Source organism: Crassostrea angulata, chromosome 6, assembly GCF_025612915.1.
Source record: "Crassostrea angulata isolate pt1a10 chromosome 6, ASM2561291v2, whole genome shotgun sequence".
Classification (NCBI taxonomy): domain Eukaryota; kingdom Metazoa; phylum Mollusca; class Bivalvia; order Ostreida; family Ostreidae; genus Magallana; species Magallana angulata.
In genome coordinates this window covers 44,784,419-44,803,954 of record NC_069116.1, presented here as the reverse complement: position 1 = coordinate 44,803,954, position 19,536 = coordinate 44,784,419, and the positions used below count along the sequence as shown (strand labels likewise).

Here is a 19,536-nt window from a genome sequence, read left to right as displayed (position 1 = left end):
AACCTCATATTTATTGTTTTTTTCATCTTTAGACAACAGTTTTAGCAAGTTTTGTGCAGAAATTAACAAACCTTACCAAGTCAAGAAGTGTTTACATTTTTATTCTCAAATGTACAAGATGGCCGCACATCCCCCGTGACCATCCGATCTACCTTAAATTTGTTGATAAAATTCATTTAGCTATAAATTATTTAGCAAAGGAAAATTCATTTTGTTTACTGTTTTATAAATTCATTTTGTTTACTGTTTATACAGAGATTTTTGGTTTGCTCTTTTAATAATTGTATAATATGCAATTACATTTTATTTTGAACTTCTCTGTACTTTCGACATCATCATCAATACACTCGTAAATGATGTATATACAGAAAATTTTTAACCCGGTTCTTATTGCACCGCTTAAAGTCGATGAAAGTGGACGAATTTGATCAACTGGGCGTCATTGAAAACTTCAAGACTAGTTATTAATCTACCTAAAATTTAAGATACGCCTTGATTCAGCAATAAAAATTCATTTGGTAAGTAAAAAGTCCATGAATCTTTCCTTTAAAATTTGGGTATTTTCCTATAGTTTTAGATAGAGCTCTCCTTCTAAAGGAGATCAATACAGTCTAAAATGGCTACGACCGTTGAGCCCTCGTAAATTACTAGTTATCTTTAACCACGACTGTATAAGGGCTAGTTGTTTAAAACGGAGCGAAATCATTAATATAGTTATGTTTGAGCTGTGAATAAGCAAAAATAACCCTGTATACAGTATGTATTATTTCTTAATGTTTCAGTTACTCTGGTGACTCTCTTTTATAATTTAAATCAATTTGTACTTTTACAGAATACTACCTTTGGAAATGAAAAAACAACAACAACAACATATATTACAAACCTTTCACAGTATAAATGTATTCAATTAATAAACACTCGATACAAATACAAGAAATACTTTTATTGATGTGATTTCTTCACACTTATATTAATCTAACTGTTACTGCTCCACATAGCCAGGGGGATAGTTGATGACGTATCCTTGGGGACAGTTTGGCGTCTTGCAACATTTACCTGGGGCAGGTGGGTTCAGTGTGCAGACGGGGGGCAATTGCCAATCAACACATCTGTCGAAAAGATTAGATACTCATTCATAAAAAAAATTAAAAAATTATATAGAAAGTGAATTTTAAGACATTTGAAACTCTTACTTGTTCTGACACGTGTAATAGCCTCTTGATGCATCTGCGCATGTGCAGGTGTATTTACAACCATCGTCAAATTTCTGTCCTTGTTGGTATAATGTTCCGTTATAGAAACATCCTGTTCCTTGGCCTAGAGAAATATACTTTTTTACTTAACAAAGTATTTAACATTTAAAGGCTTTAAGATAGATGACAGAAATCATCAACTCAAACTTCATTCATTGGAAACTTAAAAATGAATGAAGAGCTGACAAAATATTTCCAGTAGAAGTTTTGGTTGTGTTGTTGGAATTGTTTCTATTTGTTTGCAAGCTTACATGAATATATTAAACAATGTTTCTTTCTACATTTTTTGATGATACCTGTCATAGTTCCAGTTCCGGTTCCTGTTCCTGTCATAGTTCCAGTTCCGGTTCCTGTCATGGTTCCGGTTCCAGTTCCAGTTCCGGTTCCTCCTGTACACTGAGGTTGTGCACAGCATTGTCCAGTTGGCTTTACAAGAACACATCCTTGAGGGAGGCTGGTGAATTGGGGACATCTAATATTTGAACAAAACAGACGATTAGAATAAAACAATTCAAAACAGATGCTGGGGGGAAATTTGTAGGCAAAATTTTTTTTCTCTCATACTTACAGTGCCCTGCATACGTAATAACCACGTGATGCATCAGAACATGTGCAGTTATATTCACAGCCGTCGTTCCACTGTTCACCTTGTTGATACAGTTGTCCCTTATACAAACATCCACCTCCTGAAAAACATAATTATCACAGCAAATAATATGCGTTGTAAATGTGACAAAAGGGGGGTCATTTAAAAATAAGAAAAGACAAAGGAAAAACAAATGATACGGTTTGAAATTCAGGGATGCATAGTTTTATGTTTAAATAAATTAAAATTCACTTTCATACCTAAGCAATCGTTAAAACTAAGATTTATTTTATCTGGTATAAGAAGAAAACTAGTATAGATAAGAAGAAAACTAGTATAGATAACATGGTTCGGACTTACCAACTCCAGTGAAAGAGCTTCCTGGTATGGACGTCACCATTCCAATTCCAGTCATGCCTCCCTGTGTTCCGGTTCCGGTACCACCAGTTCCGGTTCCAGTCATGGATCCTGTGTTTCCAGTTACAATTATTGTACCATTGGGTCCTACAAATTCAGCAAAACATTTCTAAGCCCATTTGTAATAGAATCGCTTTTGCATGCATCTAATTGAATGATGAGTCGTTATTAGAACCATTCGACCGAATGGCGACTGTCTTACCACAGAAGCCACAATAGGCGGGGCAGTTCTTGACAGCCCAGGAGATGTATGGCTCTACACACGAGGACCTAGTGAACTCAGCACAGTTATTAATGGTATCCTGACACGCTCCTGTGTAAAAAAAATTATCAGTCTAGATTTCATCTTGATATGAGCAATGCCATTAGAACTGAAACTGATTACTAATACCGGTATAAACAAAAATAACTATGAGAGATTTTTTTTTATGATTAAAAAAAAAATAATTTCAACTGTAAACGTTAAACTCACAGACAGAGAGAAAAAAATTAATATTATGTGACGTCAAACTGACCTGAGCCTGTGCCGGAAGTTCCAGTTCCGGTTCCTGTGTAAAAAAAAATATGGTCAATATGAAATAAAATGCATCTTTGTCATTGATTTTAGAATATAAAGCCTAATATCATTGTCTTTCTGACATTTTTTTAAGATTTAAATTTTTTTGCATTTAATCTTTACTACTTTAAAAAAGGGTTAGCCTAATATAAATTATCGCCAAAAGGGGATTTGACCTTAAATGATTATTCAAATTATGCGAATGAATTGCATAAGTTAAACAGTGAAACTTCCTAACATTGCATGATAAAACAAAAAGATTCAATTTTGTAAACACATTTAAAAATTATAAATAACGCATTTATAAACCGTTTATAATTTCCATATACTTTGCTACACTATCAAAATTTACTATACGATAAAGAAATGTCAATTAAATTCATATTTCCTGAACAAGAGGCCCATGGGGCCACATCGCTCACCTGAGCAACAATGGGGGTTCAAAAGATATTGTGCCATATGGCCCTCGGTAGAATAACAAAAAAATAAATATTGTAAAGTATTCGAATTTTACACTTATTTTTGCATACACGTAATCTTTGACATTGTCCCTTCATGAAATACTGTTTTTACACAGAATAAGAAAATCCTACGCAAGATATAGAACTAAATATTTGGTAGGGGTACACTGTTATATAACTTCTAATTCCCTGTATTTTCGTTCTGCCCCCCCCCCCCCCTCCCCTTCTTAATAAAGCGATCAAAATATATGAGAGCATATAGGTACATTTTCTTCCTCAACTACTTACTAGTTATTGTATTTTTTTTAAATATAATAGTTATTGTATTTTATCAAAAAAATCCTACATGTATATATGTGAAGAAGAAAATTGCACCTCAATGTGCTCAATTTCTCAAATTAAAAATAGTCAACAATTTAATTTGTCTTCTCCATTATAATTAAATGACTGTTGTTTACCTCACGTAAAGTCGTGACTTTTATAACTTTACTCACACTTGATTGATGAATACACTGGAATGAAAAATGTTGTCACGTGACATGTTAAAGAGCTATAAAAATCAATGTTACCGTATTGACACGCACATCACTCTAATTTACTATGGCCCACCCATTATTTTCATTTTTATTCAAAAATAACAAATGGCTACAAACCAGGATAATTTTCCGCTGTAATATTTTCTTACGAATAGCGATAATTCTTTTATCCCCGCAACAGAAATGTGTAAGAACTATGGAAACTGTTCTAACGATGTCGGTTTTTTTTACTCACATTTCACATTATTCATTGTATAAAGAGGGGGCCCCAGAGAGAAGTTATTAACAGCATATCATTCCTTAATTTTTTTTGTGTACAAGTATTTAATATACTCTAATTCATATAGAATTTTTAATGATCAACCAAAATTTCAGCGTCAATCGTAGAATTATAAGCAAGATGAGCTCAAAATTTTGCTAGGTTTGAGTCATATTTTGTTCACATGAGTTTATTACATTCAGCTCAAGATTTTTAACTTGGTATTTCCTATTCGGCATTTAAAATGGAAAAAAAATGAATGGGCTCAGATCTGTGTACAAACATAGAATTGTGAGCAAATCTCTGTATCTTGTTTATAATTCGAAGCTTAACACTCAAATATGGTAAGTAAATAGAAATTGTAAACAATTAAACACAAGAAACATGCACTATAACAAATAAAGAACATAATTTATTTTTCAAAATGAACCATATACATGTATATACCTACATATTTCCGTCAGCGATATTAAACTCTATTTAAACTGAATAACCTCGAGAAAATGCCGAGCATCTCAACAAAACATATTGCATTATTCTACCATTACGCAAAAGATGATACCGAATTACCGACAGCCTGAATGAATTGCATTTAAGTTCTTTCTTAATACATCAGATGTTGCTTAATTAGCGCAGGTAAACAGTAAACTGTTTGATTTACCGAAGTCTCTGTTTGATTTGATACGTAAAAATCGGGAAATGCAAGCGACAGTTCCCAGGTTAACGCAAAGCATAAATGAAAACGAAACGAAAATCACAACAAGCTAACACCACCGTCATATCAACGCATTGAAATATTTAGCCTCAATTTACTTCACAAAATCGGCACCAATGTATTTTGCATGTTTCAAAGATTCCCTTCGTACACGAACTGTTGCACAACAAACAAATTCATCATTGTCAGATCGACCCGTTTATCATATAGTGTCATGGCTGCTTTAAACAAAGAACCTCGTTTTAGAATTATGGAATACGAGTCTTGGTGAAAAGTGTTAGCAAACCCGGGCCGGGGCAAAATAAAAGCCGGGGCAGATCGGCAATCGTCAATTCCAATTACGCGTTATTTTGCAGCAATATTTACAGCGAATACAAATATACTGGTCAGTAAATATCTTGAAATTTTAATGAGATTGGCAGATTCATAACTGTCAATCTTTTGTTTTGCCCTGGCCCGGTCACGCCTACCCATTTTACCAAGACTCATGGATGCTATAAATTGCTTGAAACACGCCTTTTCTTTCTTATTATTTTCGTAATAACTCAGATGTGAAACAGAATTAGCCCATAATTTTTGCAATTTATTTTTTCCTTCCCATAAGGATTATTCATGCTAAATTACATTGAATTTGCCTCAGTAGTTCTTGAGAAGAAGATTTTTTAAAATGCACCCCCTTTTTTTCTTCTTTTTTTTTTAACAGTTTTGAGGTTTTCTCCGCTTTTTATGAAAATTTTTCTTTCATTTCTGCAATTTATATTCATCTTTCCATAAGAATGCTTTGAGCCAAATTTGGTTGAATTTGGTTAAGTGGTTTTAGAGAAGAAGTTCAAAATGTGAAAAGTTTACAGACGGACAGACGGACGGACAGACGGACGACGGACAAAATGTGATCATAATAGCTCACTTGAGCTTTCAGCTCAGGTGAGCTAAAAACAACTCAAGTAATATGCATCTTTAAAACAAAATTCACAAGTAATTTTCTTCTGAACGAAATTACAATTATGTCAGAATAAGTGAATTTATCATTTTTCATTTTTTCGCACGATTTAAAGAAAAGGTTTGTCATAGACATATATATTTGCCAAAAATGAAATACAATACATAAACTGAACTCAATAGGTACAGTCTTTAAATATAAATTTAGGCAAAGAAAATTTAATTCAGTTTATCATTTTTCAGTAACCATGTTATTATGGGGAGAATCTGAGAGGGGGTTTAAAGATGCTGTACACAAAATTGGTTGCCAGAAAACTTCCAATTGAGTTTAATCTCACCAGAAATCATTGATGGTGCGACTGGAGCTCCTGAACATGCAATGAAAATGCAAAAGCAAATAACATTTATGACACAGCACACACATAAACACACGCACGAATGATTGGCACACACACGTATCATTTGTATGTGAACATGAGGGGAAGTTTTAAAAATGTGAAGTGAAGCTGTTACAAGGAGTTTTTTTTATTAACCAAACATTGAAAGAAAAGGTAACTTTGGTTGCTGTTATTATCAGGTAGTCTCCCTGCCTGTGTTAAAGGATACTTCTGTATAATATTGACTAAGATCTACTTAATTTTAACCAAAATCCCAATGCATTGCTGCATAAATTGATATCACATAATTGTATGCATACACATAAAAGCATCCTTATTTGCCGGGTTTATCGCATGATGAATGATGAAAACAAACATAAAAACACCAAAAAATGCTATCGATAAAGCATGAATAGGCTGAACATAATTTTTTTTGATTAAATATATATATTTTACTATACCATCAAAAGCGCAAGGCAAGCAAAACGGTGCCCAGGGTGTTAAAATAAATGCTTTATTGAATTTGCAGCAATATAGAACCAATTTAACAAGAGCTTGGCCTTTGGGTAGTTTTGTCAAACAGCAACGTGATGTAGGCCTGTCTATTTCATTGCTAACCACTCAGTCATGGCTCTTTGAAATCAACAAGATTTGTCTGGCTTTTGAGCTAAGACTACGCAATCTGTGTATATTTCACTTGAAACCAGCGTAATTTTTAATTTGTTTTTAGGCAAGAAAAAGATAGTTACATCCTATACCGAAAGTCCAAGGTCTTATTAATATGGTTCTGTTTATATTAAGCACAATTACTAGATAAAATTAGTCAAGGTAATAACTTAGAGTTCATAAAACTCAGAATAGGAAGTACACATTTGTAATATGCCAAAGGACACCTACCGGTCATTGTTCCAATGGTTCCGGTGCCAGTTCCACCTAAACAAAACACAAAGATATGCGACGGTTTATCGTCATGGCTAAAAATCACAACAACAACAAATTAAATTAAGGAAAACGTGTGCTTACAAAGCCAAGTTCATCATTGATGTTGTTTCCACTTACCACAAAATCCACAGGTCTTGGGGCAGTTGTACTTGGCCCATCCAGCGAACTGTCCAGAGCAAGACTGGGTTCCGTAATCCTTGCAATTAGGAATTCTGTCAGCACACATTCCTGGGGCCGTGGTTGCTTGGACTTGAGCTGAGCAACAACAAAATATTATCATTGTTACTAGCAATGAACAATGTAAAAACGTTAATACAAATTCTAATGCATTTTTAAAAAACCTTCGCAAGCTGTACTCTACGGAAGAGTTTACTAATTAGATCATAAGTATGTTCTCTCGCGACAATCATAACAGACCGAGTCTCTGAAGCAAAAATAAATAAACAGGTATTCAGAAATAGGTATAAATATATTTACTGGATGTGGTAGTGTTTCCACAGAATCCACAGAACTTAGCACAGTTGTCCTTGGCCCATCCGGCGTAGGGCTCGTGACAAGCGTAGTCACCGTAAGATGCACAGTCGGGTTTGACATCACGGCATGCGCCGGCTCCAGTTGGATTACATTCTGGTTTCTGACAACACTGGTCGTTGGCGTCGGGAACTAAGTGGCATTCTGCGGGGATTGTTCCATATCTTGGACATCTGTGAGAAGACATGATAATTGCTTTTTGTTTCATTTTCTTACATTTCAAAATTTTGTTTGGAAAAACAATTCTATTGCACAAAAAATTATCAATATTATCGCAATTGACCTGTCCGTGCAACGGTAAACTCCCTTGGATGCATCGATGCACTCGCAGTTGTAGTCGCAACCATCTTGCCAAGTCTGACCCTGAGTGTAAATTTGGCCCTTATAGATGCAGTTATCTGTTGAAAATAAAATTAAAAAAACCCATCAACATACTACTATGCGAGAGCTGCAAGACACAAAATGTTTGTTCAAACAATAAAAAATTGGTACATTTCAAATAAAAATAAAACAATTGAAAAATTTTAAACAAAATATTTTCTGGCACGTACTTGAATATCCAGTCACTGCACCGGAAGTTGATCCGGTGGCGACCTGGGGTCGTCCTTGTCCCGTGAAGCTTCCGGTGTAACCCGCTGGATTGAATCCAGTGACGGCCTGACCGGTGCTTCCGGTCACAGTGCATTGTGGGACACGGCAACAGGAGTCATTGGGATCGGTGACGTATGTACATCCGACGGGAATGTTGGAATATTGGCCACATCTTGTAGACAAAATCAAATAATGTTTATCTCTAACTGGGAACTAAAAATTTGTTTATATCAATGAGTAGATTACCTGCCATGACGAAGTTTATTAATTGTGATGACGTAGTTTACCTTTCAGTACATTGGTAGTATTTATTTTTAGCATCTTCACACCGACACTTGTAGCTGCAGCCATCGAACCATTCCTCTCCCTGGTGGTAGTACTGGCTCTTGTACACGCAGTAGTCTAAACAATTTCAACCAATCACTTAAATTCCAACATTTAGTTTTGGAGCTTCAATGCTCAACAGAATTACCAGTACCCGTCAGGTCTACATTGAAATTCAAATCTTATTTTTTAGTCATAAACAATATATTTAAAGGATGATAAAATCCTGATTTTTTAGGTTAAATAATACATCTTCAGATATCATTATACAACGGCTTTTGTGTCAAGGAGATGAAATTTATAACGTCTGATAATGATTACGGCAAACAATTTAGCGTTCGTAAAACTTACCTCCTGATCCTGACGCGGGTGTGGTTCTTTGGAACAGTGGGGGAGCCGTGGTGACAGTTTGGTCACAAACATAGGTCTGGCAGCAGGAATCGTTGGGGTCCTGGATCATGCGGCACTGAGGGGGAAGGTTCTGGTAAGATGGGCATCTACAAGTCAGACAAATGCATGGCTTTCAAAGTTTGAGCAAAACTTAGGATTTCGTGTGAATTTCAAATCAAATTGTGTTCGATATTGAAAAAAAAAATTGATTCTTTGTAATATCGTCCAAAATGAAATTTATGGCCAATTTGCATATATTTTATATTTGCTTGTACAAAACAATGTACGCTTCAATAATTGTCAGGCTATGGTCAGCAATTTTAGGGGGGGGGAAGAACATTTCATTTTTTAGACGAATCTTTCTAGAGTATATTTTTTTTCAAATCAGTTACAAATACATCGAAATACATATGGTGAACATGATTTACAACATAAATATAACGTACATTTGTATATATATGTAGTTTATTGATTAGTGGTTGCTCATTGTTTCCATCTGATAATTTCAGGCATGGTTTAAATGGGAGTCATGTGAATTTAAATAATATTTTGAAATATTTCACTCCTGTGTAAATATACAGTTTTTCAGACAAGAATTTACCATTACCTGTCGGTACATCTGTACTGGCCAACGGAAGCGTCCACACAGGTACACCTGTAGTCACACCCATCGTCCCATGTCTGCCCCTGTTGATGGATCTGACCCTTGTAAATGCAAACACCGGCTGAAAAAAAGTTAAAATGTTGTGTAGACAAATAGACAAGTAGTAAAAAAAAGTCATAACAATTAGTTGACAAAAAGTCAAGAAGAAAAGTAGAAAAGATAACTCGTCGTTTGCACAAGTAGAAAAAAAAATTACAAAACACCGACAGAAAAAAAGCGACGAATTGTTTAGACAAGTAGACAAAAAGAAGGGAAAAACCAAGACAAGAATACAAGTTGAAGAGAGATAGACTAGTAGTTTAGACAAAAAAAGACGGTAGAATAATTTTTTAAAAAGTAGTAAAGTACATAGGAATCAAACAAAACTATTTCCATCATTTTTTTAATATAACTTCATTGGATACCACATTAAAACATGTATATTCAAAAGACGTGGATATGGCCCTATAGCTAGTATTTTATTTTAATAACATTTTAATAATGAAATGTAAATTAAAGGAATTAATTCACGAAAGCATGCATTTTTTCGCGTTGATATGTTTTAACAACTAATAAAACCAATTTTACATGAAACTTTGAATAAAATAAATTATATAAATCTATCTACAAATCATTTTCATACACAGAAATATTGTATAGAAGCATGAATGATTCGAACTGTTTTGAAAAAAAAAACCTATTAAGACTATTAACATAAACTCACTTGTTGATCCTTGTACGGTGGGTCCAACTTGACCAAAGCCAGTAAAGGATGACGGAGTTCCGGTTCCGTTAATTGAAGGTCCGGTGCTGCCGGTGACGGTCATGGGGGGATAGGTGGCAGTTCCGTATCCGGTGATTCCGGGTCCGTATGAGGGGACCGGAACATTGGTAAGGGTGGCGTTTGCAGGACAATTCGGGATCTGACAGCATGGATCATTGGGGTCTTCCATCAGTTTGCACGCAGCATCCAAGTTGTTGAATGTCGGGCATCTAAGCGATGCAAAAAAAAAACACCACAGAATGAATAGAAAGTTACTTGTTATGTTGGCGTTTGGTCATTTTGTGTCCTTGGATTTATTGTTTAGTTTAAAAAAAAAATTACAATAGTCGTGAAAAGGAAAGTAGAGGAGTGCCGGTTTTTGTCATCTTATGAATCAGAATTAAAACAACGCGAAAGAAACTCGGCTCTTGCGGTACATCATTGATTAGATGTGTTTGATTTAGCTATAAAAACACAAACAAACACTCCCATCTCACGGCTAAAAAGTTATTTAGATCGTTATGATTCGTTTTAATAATGCATGTACATTATGATAGTTCAGACAACAGTCCTGAAAACCTTTCTTATCCGATATCATTCAGAGTATCTTCATGCATATTAGGTTCTAAATTCAATAACTTTAAACTGAGTACACTGAATATAATTGCAAACTACACACATAAGCCTATACGATCCCCAATTATGAACCAAGGACGTAAATGAAGTAGTCTCTTACTTTGGAGAACACCTGTAACACGTAAATAAAGTAGTCTCTTACTTTGGAGAACACCTGTAACGACCGGTCTTTGCGTCGTCACAAACACAGGAGTACTTGCAACCATCCGTCCATCTCTGCGACTGTTGGTACAACATTCCATTGTAATAACAGCCATCTAACACAAACAAATGATTCTATAATTTGAAATTTTCTTAGAATTTGATATCAAAGAATAGTTTAACCATCTATAATCATTGTAGTAACATCCATCTATAAACGCAAATTAACAAAGATTTGTTTTGAAAATTTTCTTAGAATTTGAAATGCAAAAGAATAGTTTAACCATTTATAATTTTCAAGACATAAAATTCTCAAGGTCTGGTCCTTTCCTTTTTTTACATTTAATATTTCAATTCTAGATATCGAAGGCATCGAAAAAACATAAAAGGGTCGGGACTTGGTTGATTTATCACCTTCCAATTCGCATTCTGTTTTTTTGATATTCCACTAGAAATGCATAAAGGAGGCTAGGTGGTCAACGAATTAACCATCATATCTACCTTAAATTTTTAGAAATTATTTTCAAGCTTTAAACAATTATTTAGTAAGGAAAATTTTCATATATTTTATCTTCAAAAATCTTCAATATTTTTCTATTCCTTTATACGGAGTGCTTCTCTGGCCACGGCAATTCCACCCCCTTCACAGGTTTTGTTCTACTTACCAATCTGTTTAGGAACCAGTTGTGGGGCCACAGTAGGAGCGCCTGGGTTGAGCGGGTTGGGAGCGGATGTGGGTTTGATGCTGGGGATGGGGTATCCTCCGAGGGTGGGGACGGTACTGGAGCCCACGAAGGTGCCCGTAGAGCCGGCAGAACAGTTGACCACTGGACAGCATTGGCCGGTGACCTTGACCATGTTGCAGCCAAGGGGAAGGTTAGTGTAGTCTGGACATCTATAGGTGAGGTAGAGAAAAAATGATATTTAACTACTGTCGATTCTTTATTTTACGCGAGTTCTTAATTCCGCCATTCCAATGTCTTGCAAATTATTGCAAGCAGGGTATTCTAATGATAGTTTCATATAGTTCACATCTTTTAGAAAAAAAGGCGAGATGCTAAAATTTGTGAAAGGTGCTTCTCGCTAATTTACAATGTCTCACCAACACTTTTAAAAAATTTAGTTTCGATATGGTTTTATGCCGTTATTTTTGTAAATAATTCATAGATAGAAATCATGATCTCAAGACTTAAGTATATGGTAAATTGTAAACAGACCTCTTATTGCATCTGTAGTATCCATATTTAGCGTTTTCGCACATGCACTCGTATTCGCAGCCATCATACCAAGTCTCTCCTTGCTTGTGTGTCACACCCTTGTAAACGCAGACATCTAGAGGGACACCAAAATGCAGTTAAATTCTCTTGAACTTTAATCTGTTGACGCCATGATTAATATATACTTGCAATAACTTGAATTTAAATATATATACTTGCAATAACTTGAATTTATTGAAGTCGATCGAACGGTGTTTCGCAGAGAGAAATTGAATGTGCATTTATAAACACGCAAAAAAGAAGTTTCCGTAGATAAGCGTAAGTGTAATAATATTATTGAAACAAAATATATCATTTTCATTTAATTATATCCCCCTCTATCAATACTTTGCAAGCATGTGTTGTTTCAAAAAGCATGAGTCAAAATAGCTTCTATTCGTAGACGAAATTGTTTTACAGATGTTTGCAAAATTAAACAGTTTTGCCTACCATTTGGTCCAGGTTGGTTCAGTAAAGCTGCAATAGAAAAAATGAAAATCTAATAATATGCCAAAAAATAAAGCTTATTAATTTTTTTTAAACATATACATTACCGGTTACCAATATAACCTGTACTTACAGCAGAATCCACAGAATTTTGGACAGTTGACCAGAGCCCAGTCTCGGTACATTTTGTCTGTACAGGTTGCCAGCTGATATTGGTTACAGTTGTTGATTTTATCAACACATGGGGGAGGTGCAGTAGGTGTGGTGGTGGCTGCAATCAAAATCAAAGTACTGAAAGTACTGACATGCATAGCATTTATTTGAATGAAAATAATATTTGATTTGATACAACTTTAAACGGCAGGAAGTGATGTCTGAACATTATTTGGTATATGTATTGAGACCAATGCCTTCTTGGAAAAAGGCCGCTTTGTCTGTCACATAAATGACATTGCACCAGGAATTTTTCATTAATACTCATTCATGTTGGACAAATGTTTTGAATACCTGTTCCATTTCCGGAAATTGTTCCAGCTCCGGAGAAGGTTCCATATTGATTACTGAAGGTACACTTTGGTTCCTGGCAACATTTTCCAGGTGGAGTTTCCAAGCGACAAATGGATGGGATATTCTGGTAAACTGGACACCTGCAAAAATGTTTGATTCATAATTAATACACAATGGTATTTTTAATATTTCAATACAGAATCATTCATGCCATGGTGTATATTTGACAACATGTAATATAATTTGTATCATTCATAACATTAACGATAATATCTTAAATGAAAAATAAAAACCGTTGGTGAAAATATAGGTATCAGCTGTAGGGGAATGCTTACTTAGATTGACAGCTCCACATTCCAGCGCCAGCATCGACACATTGACAGTCATATTCACAGCCAACGGACCAGGTCTGGCCTTGATAGTAGTTCTTACCGTTGTAGACGCACATATCTGTGGGAGAAAGAAAGGGATTTCAGAAGTCTTTATTGTCAACTCAATATCTGATAATTCAATCATTTGATTGCTGAAAAGGCTTTATGGAGAATAAATACATGTATAAACTAGAAAGTAGTTGTGACATCTCACAATTTTATATCCTTAAAGTTACATTTTTAAACTCATATACTGATTTTTTTTTAACTGATTCAAAATTTGAGTTCAATTCAGGAAATGACGTCACTTACTGACTCCGTTGACGTTGACGACCTTTTGACCTGTCTGTGTCTGGTATTGTGGATTAAAGTTACAGACGGGCTGCAGGCAGCACTCTCCTGTTTTCTTGGTCAGTGTACATTGAGGTGGTAGATTGTAGTAGGCGGGGCACCTATGTGATAAAGAACAGGTGATAGCGTTAACAAAATTTCTTTTTTTCACGAAAAGAAAAAACCCCAAAATATTATATTGGTTTCCATCTCTTAGAAATATTGTGTTCAGGTTCTCCGATCCTCATCCTCAATGTATTTTTCTCATAATAAAAATGTTATTAATCCTTCAAACTTTCCGGATTCCAGATTATCGAACATTGCTGAGGATCGGAGATCGTCAAACTTTTTTTTTTAAATCCATTATTTACATGAGGAAGGTCATTGATTTTATTGAAGGACATTTTAGGGTGATCTTACTTGTTGTAGCAACTGTATTTTCCACTGCCAGCATTATCACAAGTGCATTCGTATGCGCAGCCATCAGACCATCGCTGTCCCTGAGAGTATGTCTTGCCATTGTAATAACAGCTTCCGTCTGTAAAATAACGACCAAATAACCGCTTACAAAGCCTTCAAGTGAGTTCAACTTGATTAAAAAAATCTACTCGAATAAGCAAGTTTTAATGTCATTATTTAGGGTTATCATATAAAAAACGCATTTTTATTCATTTCACCAAGTTGAATTGGTACATTTGTATACTAGTAATTTACACAGTAATTTACATGAAATGTTCTTATGCAGGTGATACGTGAGTGTAATTAACTGCATGTCTCATTCATTAAATTAACTGTCATTATTGCATTTACAATGTATATATTTACTTCTTAAGTTCATACTTACAGTATCCGGTGACGCCCTTGGCATCTGGGCCTTTGATTAAGAGAAAAACAAATCAAGTTTTAATATCGGAAACACTATTTAGATATTATTAATTACAGCTATAATTGCTCAATACTTGTAATTCTTCGTGTACTGTATACAAACAAATTTTCGACCTTATAGTCACAGTGGACAAATCTAAAATGGGGCTTAATTGATATTCAAATCTGAAACGTCTCTTTAACCACATCTGTATAAGGATAAAATTAAAACATTTTTAGGCGAGAATAACACGGGGCGCAAATAATTATGCCTGTATATAGTACTTAAGGAATGAATTCAATATTTTTTAGTTTTATACGATATAAAATGGTTTGGGGCAGTTTACGCTTTATTAACCGCGATTTTTTTTTTGCGATTCAATTGATAAATCTAAAGGGTAATGGAATAGAACGTTTGTCTGTAACAGCCGTGGGATTTCATTGGCGTTTTTCTATACTACAATACTTACTGCAATATCCACAGAATTTCCTGCAGTTGGCCTCAGCCCATGGTTTGTACTGAGTGCACACATTGGGATCGAACTGGGAACATTGCTGGGGAGCGGGAAGGTCATCTGTACAGGGGGGAGGTGGGGTCTTGATTGCGGCTAGAAAGAAATATTTATAAATCGTACTAATACTGATATCAAATCTCTTTTTTCTAGCTTTTAAAAGAAATAGATTTGTTCGTTATAGTTTTAAAATTGCATTTCAAAAGTTCTCGTCAAAACACTTCATTGTTTGTAGCATTGCCTTCGTGAGCATTTTGTTTTTTAGTTTCAGTTCTCTTATAATACCAAAACGGCCCCACAGTAGTAAACGGACAATAAACTATTTGACTTATTAATATAATTTTGTTTGGTATCATAATATTGGTCCAAAGAATTTCTTAACCATTTTCTTTTATTGTTCTTTTAATGAACAATTCGTTCAATTTCTGTTTGTAAAATATAAAAAATCATGTAGAATAAATTTTCCTAAAGCATAATGATTTATGTACGGTAGATTCCTAATTAAAAAGAGGAACTAATATCCGCGTAAAATCGCAAGAGGCATATCTCGCGGGTTTTATAATCTCGCTTTTATTTTTCGGATAGATTTAAACTTAATGAAACTATGATAAAAATTCGACGTTCGCAATTTGATGCAAAAAGGTTGAATCGCGGAATCAAGCACTTGCTTAAAATAAGGATTAACAATGACATAAATTGCTAAATGCTTTTTCAATACGAACACACTTAATTATAACATAAAGCAAGTAGAAAATGCTGTTGCCTATCAAAGTTCGTCTAGAAAAGTTGTTTTGTTTTTTTCACTGAGAGAGAAAATATCTTACGTTGACAGAATTGACAGAACCTCTGACAGTTAATCTTGGCCCAGTCAGTGTATTGTCCGGAACAGGAAGATACGCCGTACCTGGCGCAGTCGGCAATGGCGTCCTGACAGGGGTCGATCAGAGGAGCAGCTGCAAAAAGGAAGCAATCGTACTTTAATTTTTGATAAAAGAGATTAATAAATCAAAGCAATTTTGTTACCGATATGAATTAAATAAATATCTCGGTCACTTACGGGTAAGGTTAACTCCAGGAGTTGGTGGAATAACTAAAAAAACAATCAATGTGAAATTTAATTAGAATACCGAAAATCCGAGCGCATTAATTTTCTTCGTCTATCATTCCTACTCGTTATGAATTTACTTGCTATGAAAATAATGATACTTTCTCACGCTTAATTGTTTCTGAATCATACCGTTGCAAGTCTTGGCTTGGAAGGCGCCTTGGATTTGCGACAACTGGTTAAAGTTTGTGATGGTCATCACGTGTTCGCTGTCGGGATCCGAGGCAATGCTGTTCAATTCTGATTTAGAGATTCCATTTCCAATACCAATGGAGAACACGTTGATGCCTTGTTGGTGAGCATTGTTGGCCTCTTTGACCGTTTGTGGGTGGTTGTTAGAGTTTCCATCCGTCAGTACGATGGCAATGTTTGGTACGTTAGATCGGTCACCGTTGGCAGGGGTGAACATTTTGGTGTACATTGTGTTAAGAGCGTCTCCAGTGTTGGTACCGCCACTCTTGTAGGTTACCTTATCCAAGGCGGTCAGTAGGGCGGCTTTGTCGGTGTGGGAGTTCAGTTGGAACTCTTGGTAGGGACGGCTGCTGAACGTTTCCAACCCAACACGGATCTTGTTTGGTCCGACGTCAAAGCTTCGGACCATGTCCTTGACGAAATTGATCATCTTGTCAAAGTTTGGTTTTGTGATACTTCCGGAGGAATCCAGAACAAAAACGATGTCGGCAACGCTTCCGGCATTGCAGTCTGGCGATAAAATATATATTTGAATTAGGACACAGTGAGTTTGTCGAAGCCGATAGCAAAGAATACTAATTTCGGTAACGATAATGTTGAAATTATTGAGTGAATCAATTTCACTTACTTGGTGCAGGGGCTGGAGTTGGTTTGGCCTCTAAAATTCAATGTAACAAGACAAGTTAAACAATGTCAAAAGAAGTTAAAATCTGAGTACTATTACATGTGTATCAATTTCATTGGGAAAAAAAATGACGCATGATTTTTCTTTACGTTCGCATGTCTTTGAAGACAGTGATCCCTTGAGGGAGGTCAAGGCATCGAAGCTCTCGGCGTGGAAGGAGTATTGGCTGTCGGGGTCCGTGGCGATGGCGTGAAGCTCTCCGTCGTTGATTCCGTGTCCGACACCGATGGCAAACATCGTGATGCCGTCCTTCCTGGCTTTGTCGGCCTCGGCTGCCGTCAGCTGTCTGTTGTTAGAGTTACCGTCCGTAACCACGACTGCAATCTTCGGTACGCCTGGTCTGTGACCTTAAGAAAGGAACAAGTGATGTTATAAAATCCCTCTTTGTTCAGGTTTGTGATTGACTACTAAATGTAATTGTTTAAAGATTAATAAAACACCACAACTTTTGATGCAAGAGGACTGTTTTAAACAAAAATTACTCCAAAAACGACTGAAGATTATTGAAATTGATTTGGACTGTTCAGGATTTACCATATACATAAAATTTGTCACCATGCAGCTATTACTATGAAATGGGCATCGAACAATCTTAAGGTGGAATAACACAACGTCATAAAATGACTGACCTCTGATCGAAACTACATTTTGTTTTATTGAAAGGATTTTATCGACGACAATATATAACTTATCTCATACCCGAGTGGATAAAGTGTCGGGCTTGTGATCCGTACATCCCGAGTTCGAATCCTGCAGGGGCTTTTGCTTTTACTTACTGAATTGATTTTTTTTAGATATTCATTTTTTATCCTCAGTTTGCATATTTTTCGCTTATCTGACATATGTATAGTTTATTTAACATTATATCTTTCATAATCAAATAATTTACAGTTAATTTGAGTGACTTTTTCCAGGTGTGTTATTCCACCTTAAATACAATACATGTACCTGCAGCAGATGTGAAGCTGTCGGTGTGCATAAACTGGATGGCTTCCCCAGTATGAGTGGATCCAGACTTGTAAGGAATGCGACTGATGGCGGATACCAAGGATTGCTTATCGAGGTGAGAGTTCATGTGGAATTCGGCCTTGTGGCTCGATGAGAAAGTGTCTACTCCGATCTGAACATCATTTGGCCCAATGTTGAAGTCCTGTGCAACACCTTCTACAAACTTGAGCATTTTCTGGAAATTGGATGATCCGACAGAACCGGAGGAATCCAAGAGGAAGACGATGTCTGCCTTAGCACCACACCCTGAAGAAAACGATAATCATGAACACCTTGGATAATTATACTGTATCGTTTCCTGTAATTTGAAGATAGATTGGATGATTTTAAGTGTTCATTTCAACTCCTCTTAGACAATTCATAGAATGGTAAGTACCTGTTCTGTTGGTTGGTGGAGGGGCTGTTGTGGCTTTAACTGATCAAATAGAAATGATAAAAAGATTACAGGTATTATTATATCAACTCAAACTAGTATTGTACAATTTGTTCCATGAGCCAAAAAAAAAATATCATTTTTTGTTAATTCTTGTCAGTGCTGAATACCTTCGCAAGCTTTCTGGGCCAACTCTCCGTTAATTTGTTTAAGAGCATCGAAATTGTTGACGACGAAAACGTGCGAATTGTCGGGATCGGTTGCCATAGCGTCCAGTTCCTGCTTGTTTGCGGCTCCAACGCCGACAGAGAAAACGGTTACACCCTGTTGTCTCAGTCGCTGAGCCTCAGCAGAAGTGGCAATACTGCTGGTGGATTTTCCGTCAGTGATCACAATGGCAATCTTGGCGGCGTTGGATCTGGCACCATTCACATTCTGGAAACTGGTCTCCCTGGCATATTTCAAGGCATCAGCGGTATTTGTACCTCCAGAAATATACCTAATGCCTGAAATGGCTTGTTCAAGTGATGTCTTGTCACTGTGGGCATTCAAGTGGAATTCAAGATGGGTTCGATCACTGTAGGTGATCACTCCAACTTTGGTTCCGGTTGGGCTGATGTCCATGCCGTTCACCATGTTTTTAACAAAGCCGAGCATTTTTTGGAAATTTGTGTTTCCTACACTACCGCTAGAATCCAAAATGAAGAGGATGTCGGCGGGAACGACACCACATCCTAAAAGAAATCGACATGAAATCAGTAACCGCATGATCAATAATTATTTTCATGTGAAAAATCTGCAGAGACAAATATTGTTATAATAAATA

General features: G+C 35.9%; 1 protein-coding gene across 1 annotated transcript in view; it reads right to left on the bottom strand.

The window, feature by feature from the left end:
* Positions 1-873: 873 nt before the first annotated feature.
* Positions 874-19,536, bottom strand: part of LOC128188439 (uncharacterized) — a 75,836-nt gene continuing 57,173 nt past the window's right edge. The window contains exons 20-54 of the mRNA XM_052859488.1: positions 18,881-19,444; positions 18,714-18,752; positions 18,278-18,583; positions 17,419-17,676; positions 17,273-17,302; positions 16,585-17,154; positions 16,405-16,437; positions 16,172-16,300; positions 15,306-15,443; positions 14,816-14,845; positions 14,392-14,509; positions 13,954-14,093; positions 13,606-13,720; positions 13,271-13,410; positions 12,897-13,034; positions 12,767-12,793; positions 12,278-12,392; positions 11,726-11,955; positions 11,062-11,176; positions 10,245-10,513; positions 9,485-9,602; positions 8,839-8,984; positions 8,451-8,565; positions 8,124-8,335; positions 7,856-7,970; positions 7,519-7,745; positions 7,159-7,296; positions 6,997-7,032; positions 2,772-2,804; positions 2,459-2,569; positions 2,200-2,343; positions 1,822-1,939; positions 1,550-1,725; positions 1,194-1,317; positions 874-1,109 (exon numbers count right to left, since the gene is read on the bottom strand). Coding sequence (XP_052715448.1) covers positions 983-1,109; positions 1,194-1,317; positions 1,550-1,725; positions 1,822-1,939; positions 2,200-2,343; positions 2,459-2,569; positions 2,772-2,804; positions 6,997-7,032; positions 7,159-7,296; positions 7,519-7,745; positions 7,856-7,970; positions 8,124-8,335; positions 8,451-8,565; positions 8,839-8,984; positions 9,485-9,602; positions 10,245-10,513; positions 11,062-11,176; positions 11,726-11,955; positions 12,278-12,392; positions 12,767-12,793; positions 12,897-13,034; positions 13,271-13,410; positions 13,606-13,720; positions 13,954-14,093; positions 14,392-14,509; positions 14,816-14,845; positions 15,306-15,443; positions 16,172-16,300; positions 16,405-16,437; positions 16,585-17,154; positions 17,273-17,302; positions 17,419-17,676; positions 18,278-18,583; positions 18,714-18,752; positions 18,881-19,444 — 5,444 coding nt within the window. The 3' untranslated portion in view covers positions 874-982. The remainder of the gene's footprint in view (positions 1,110-1,193; positions 1,318-1,549; positions 1,726-1,821; positions 1,940-2,199; positions 2,344-2,458; positions 2,570-2,771; positions 2,805-6,996; positions 7,033-7,158; positions 7,297-7,518; positions 7,746-7,855; positions 7,971-8,123; positions 8,336-8,450; positions 8,566-8,838; positions 8,985-9,484; positions 9,603-10,244; positions 10,514-11,061; positions 11,177-11,725; positions 11,956-12,277; positions 12,393-12,766; positions 12,794-12,896; positions 13,035-13,270; positions 13,411-13,605; positions 13,721-13,953; positions 14,094-14,391; positions 14,510-14,815; positions 14,846-15,305; positions 15,444-16,171; positions 16,301-16,404; positions 16,438-16,584; positions 17,155-17,272; positions 17,303-17,418; positions 17,677-18,277; positions 18,584-18,713; positions 18,753-18,880; positions 19,445-19,536) is intronic.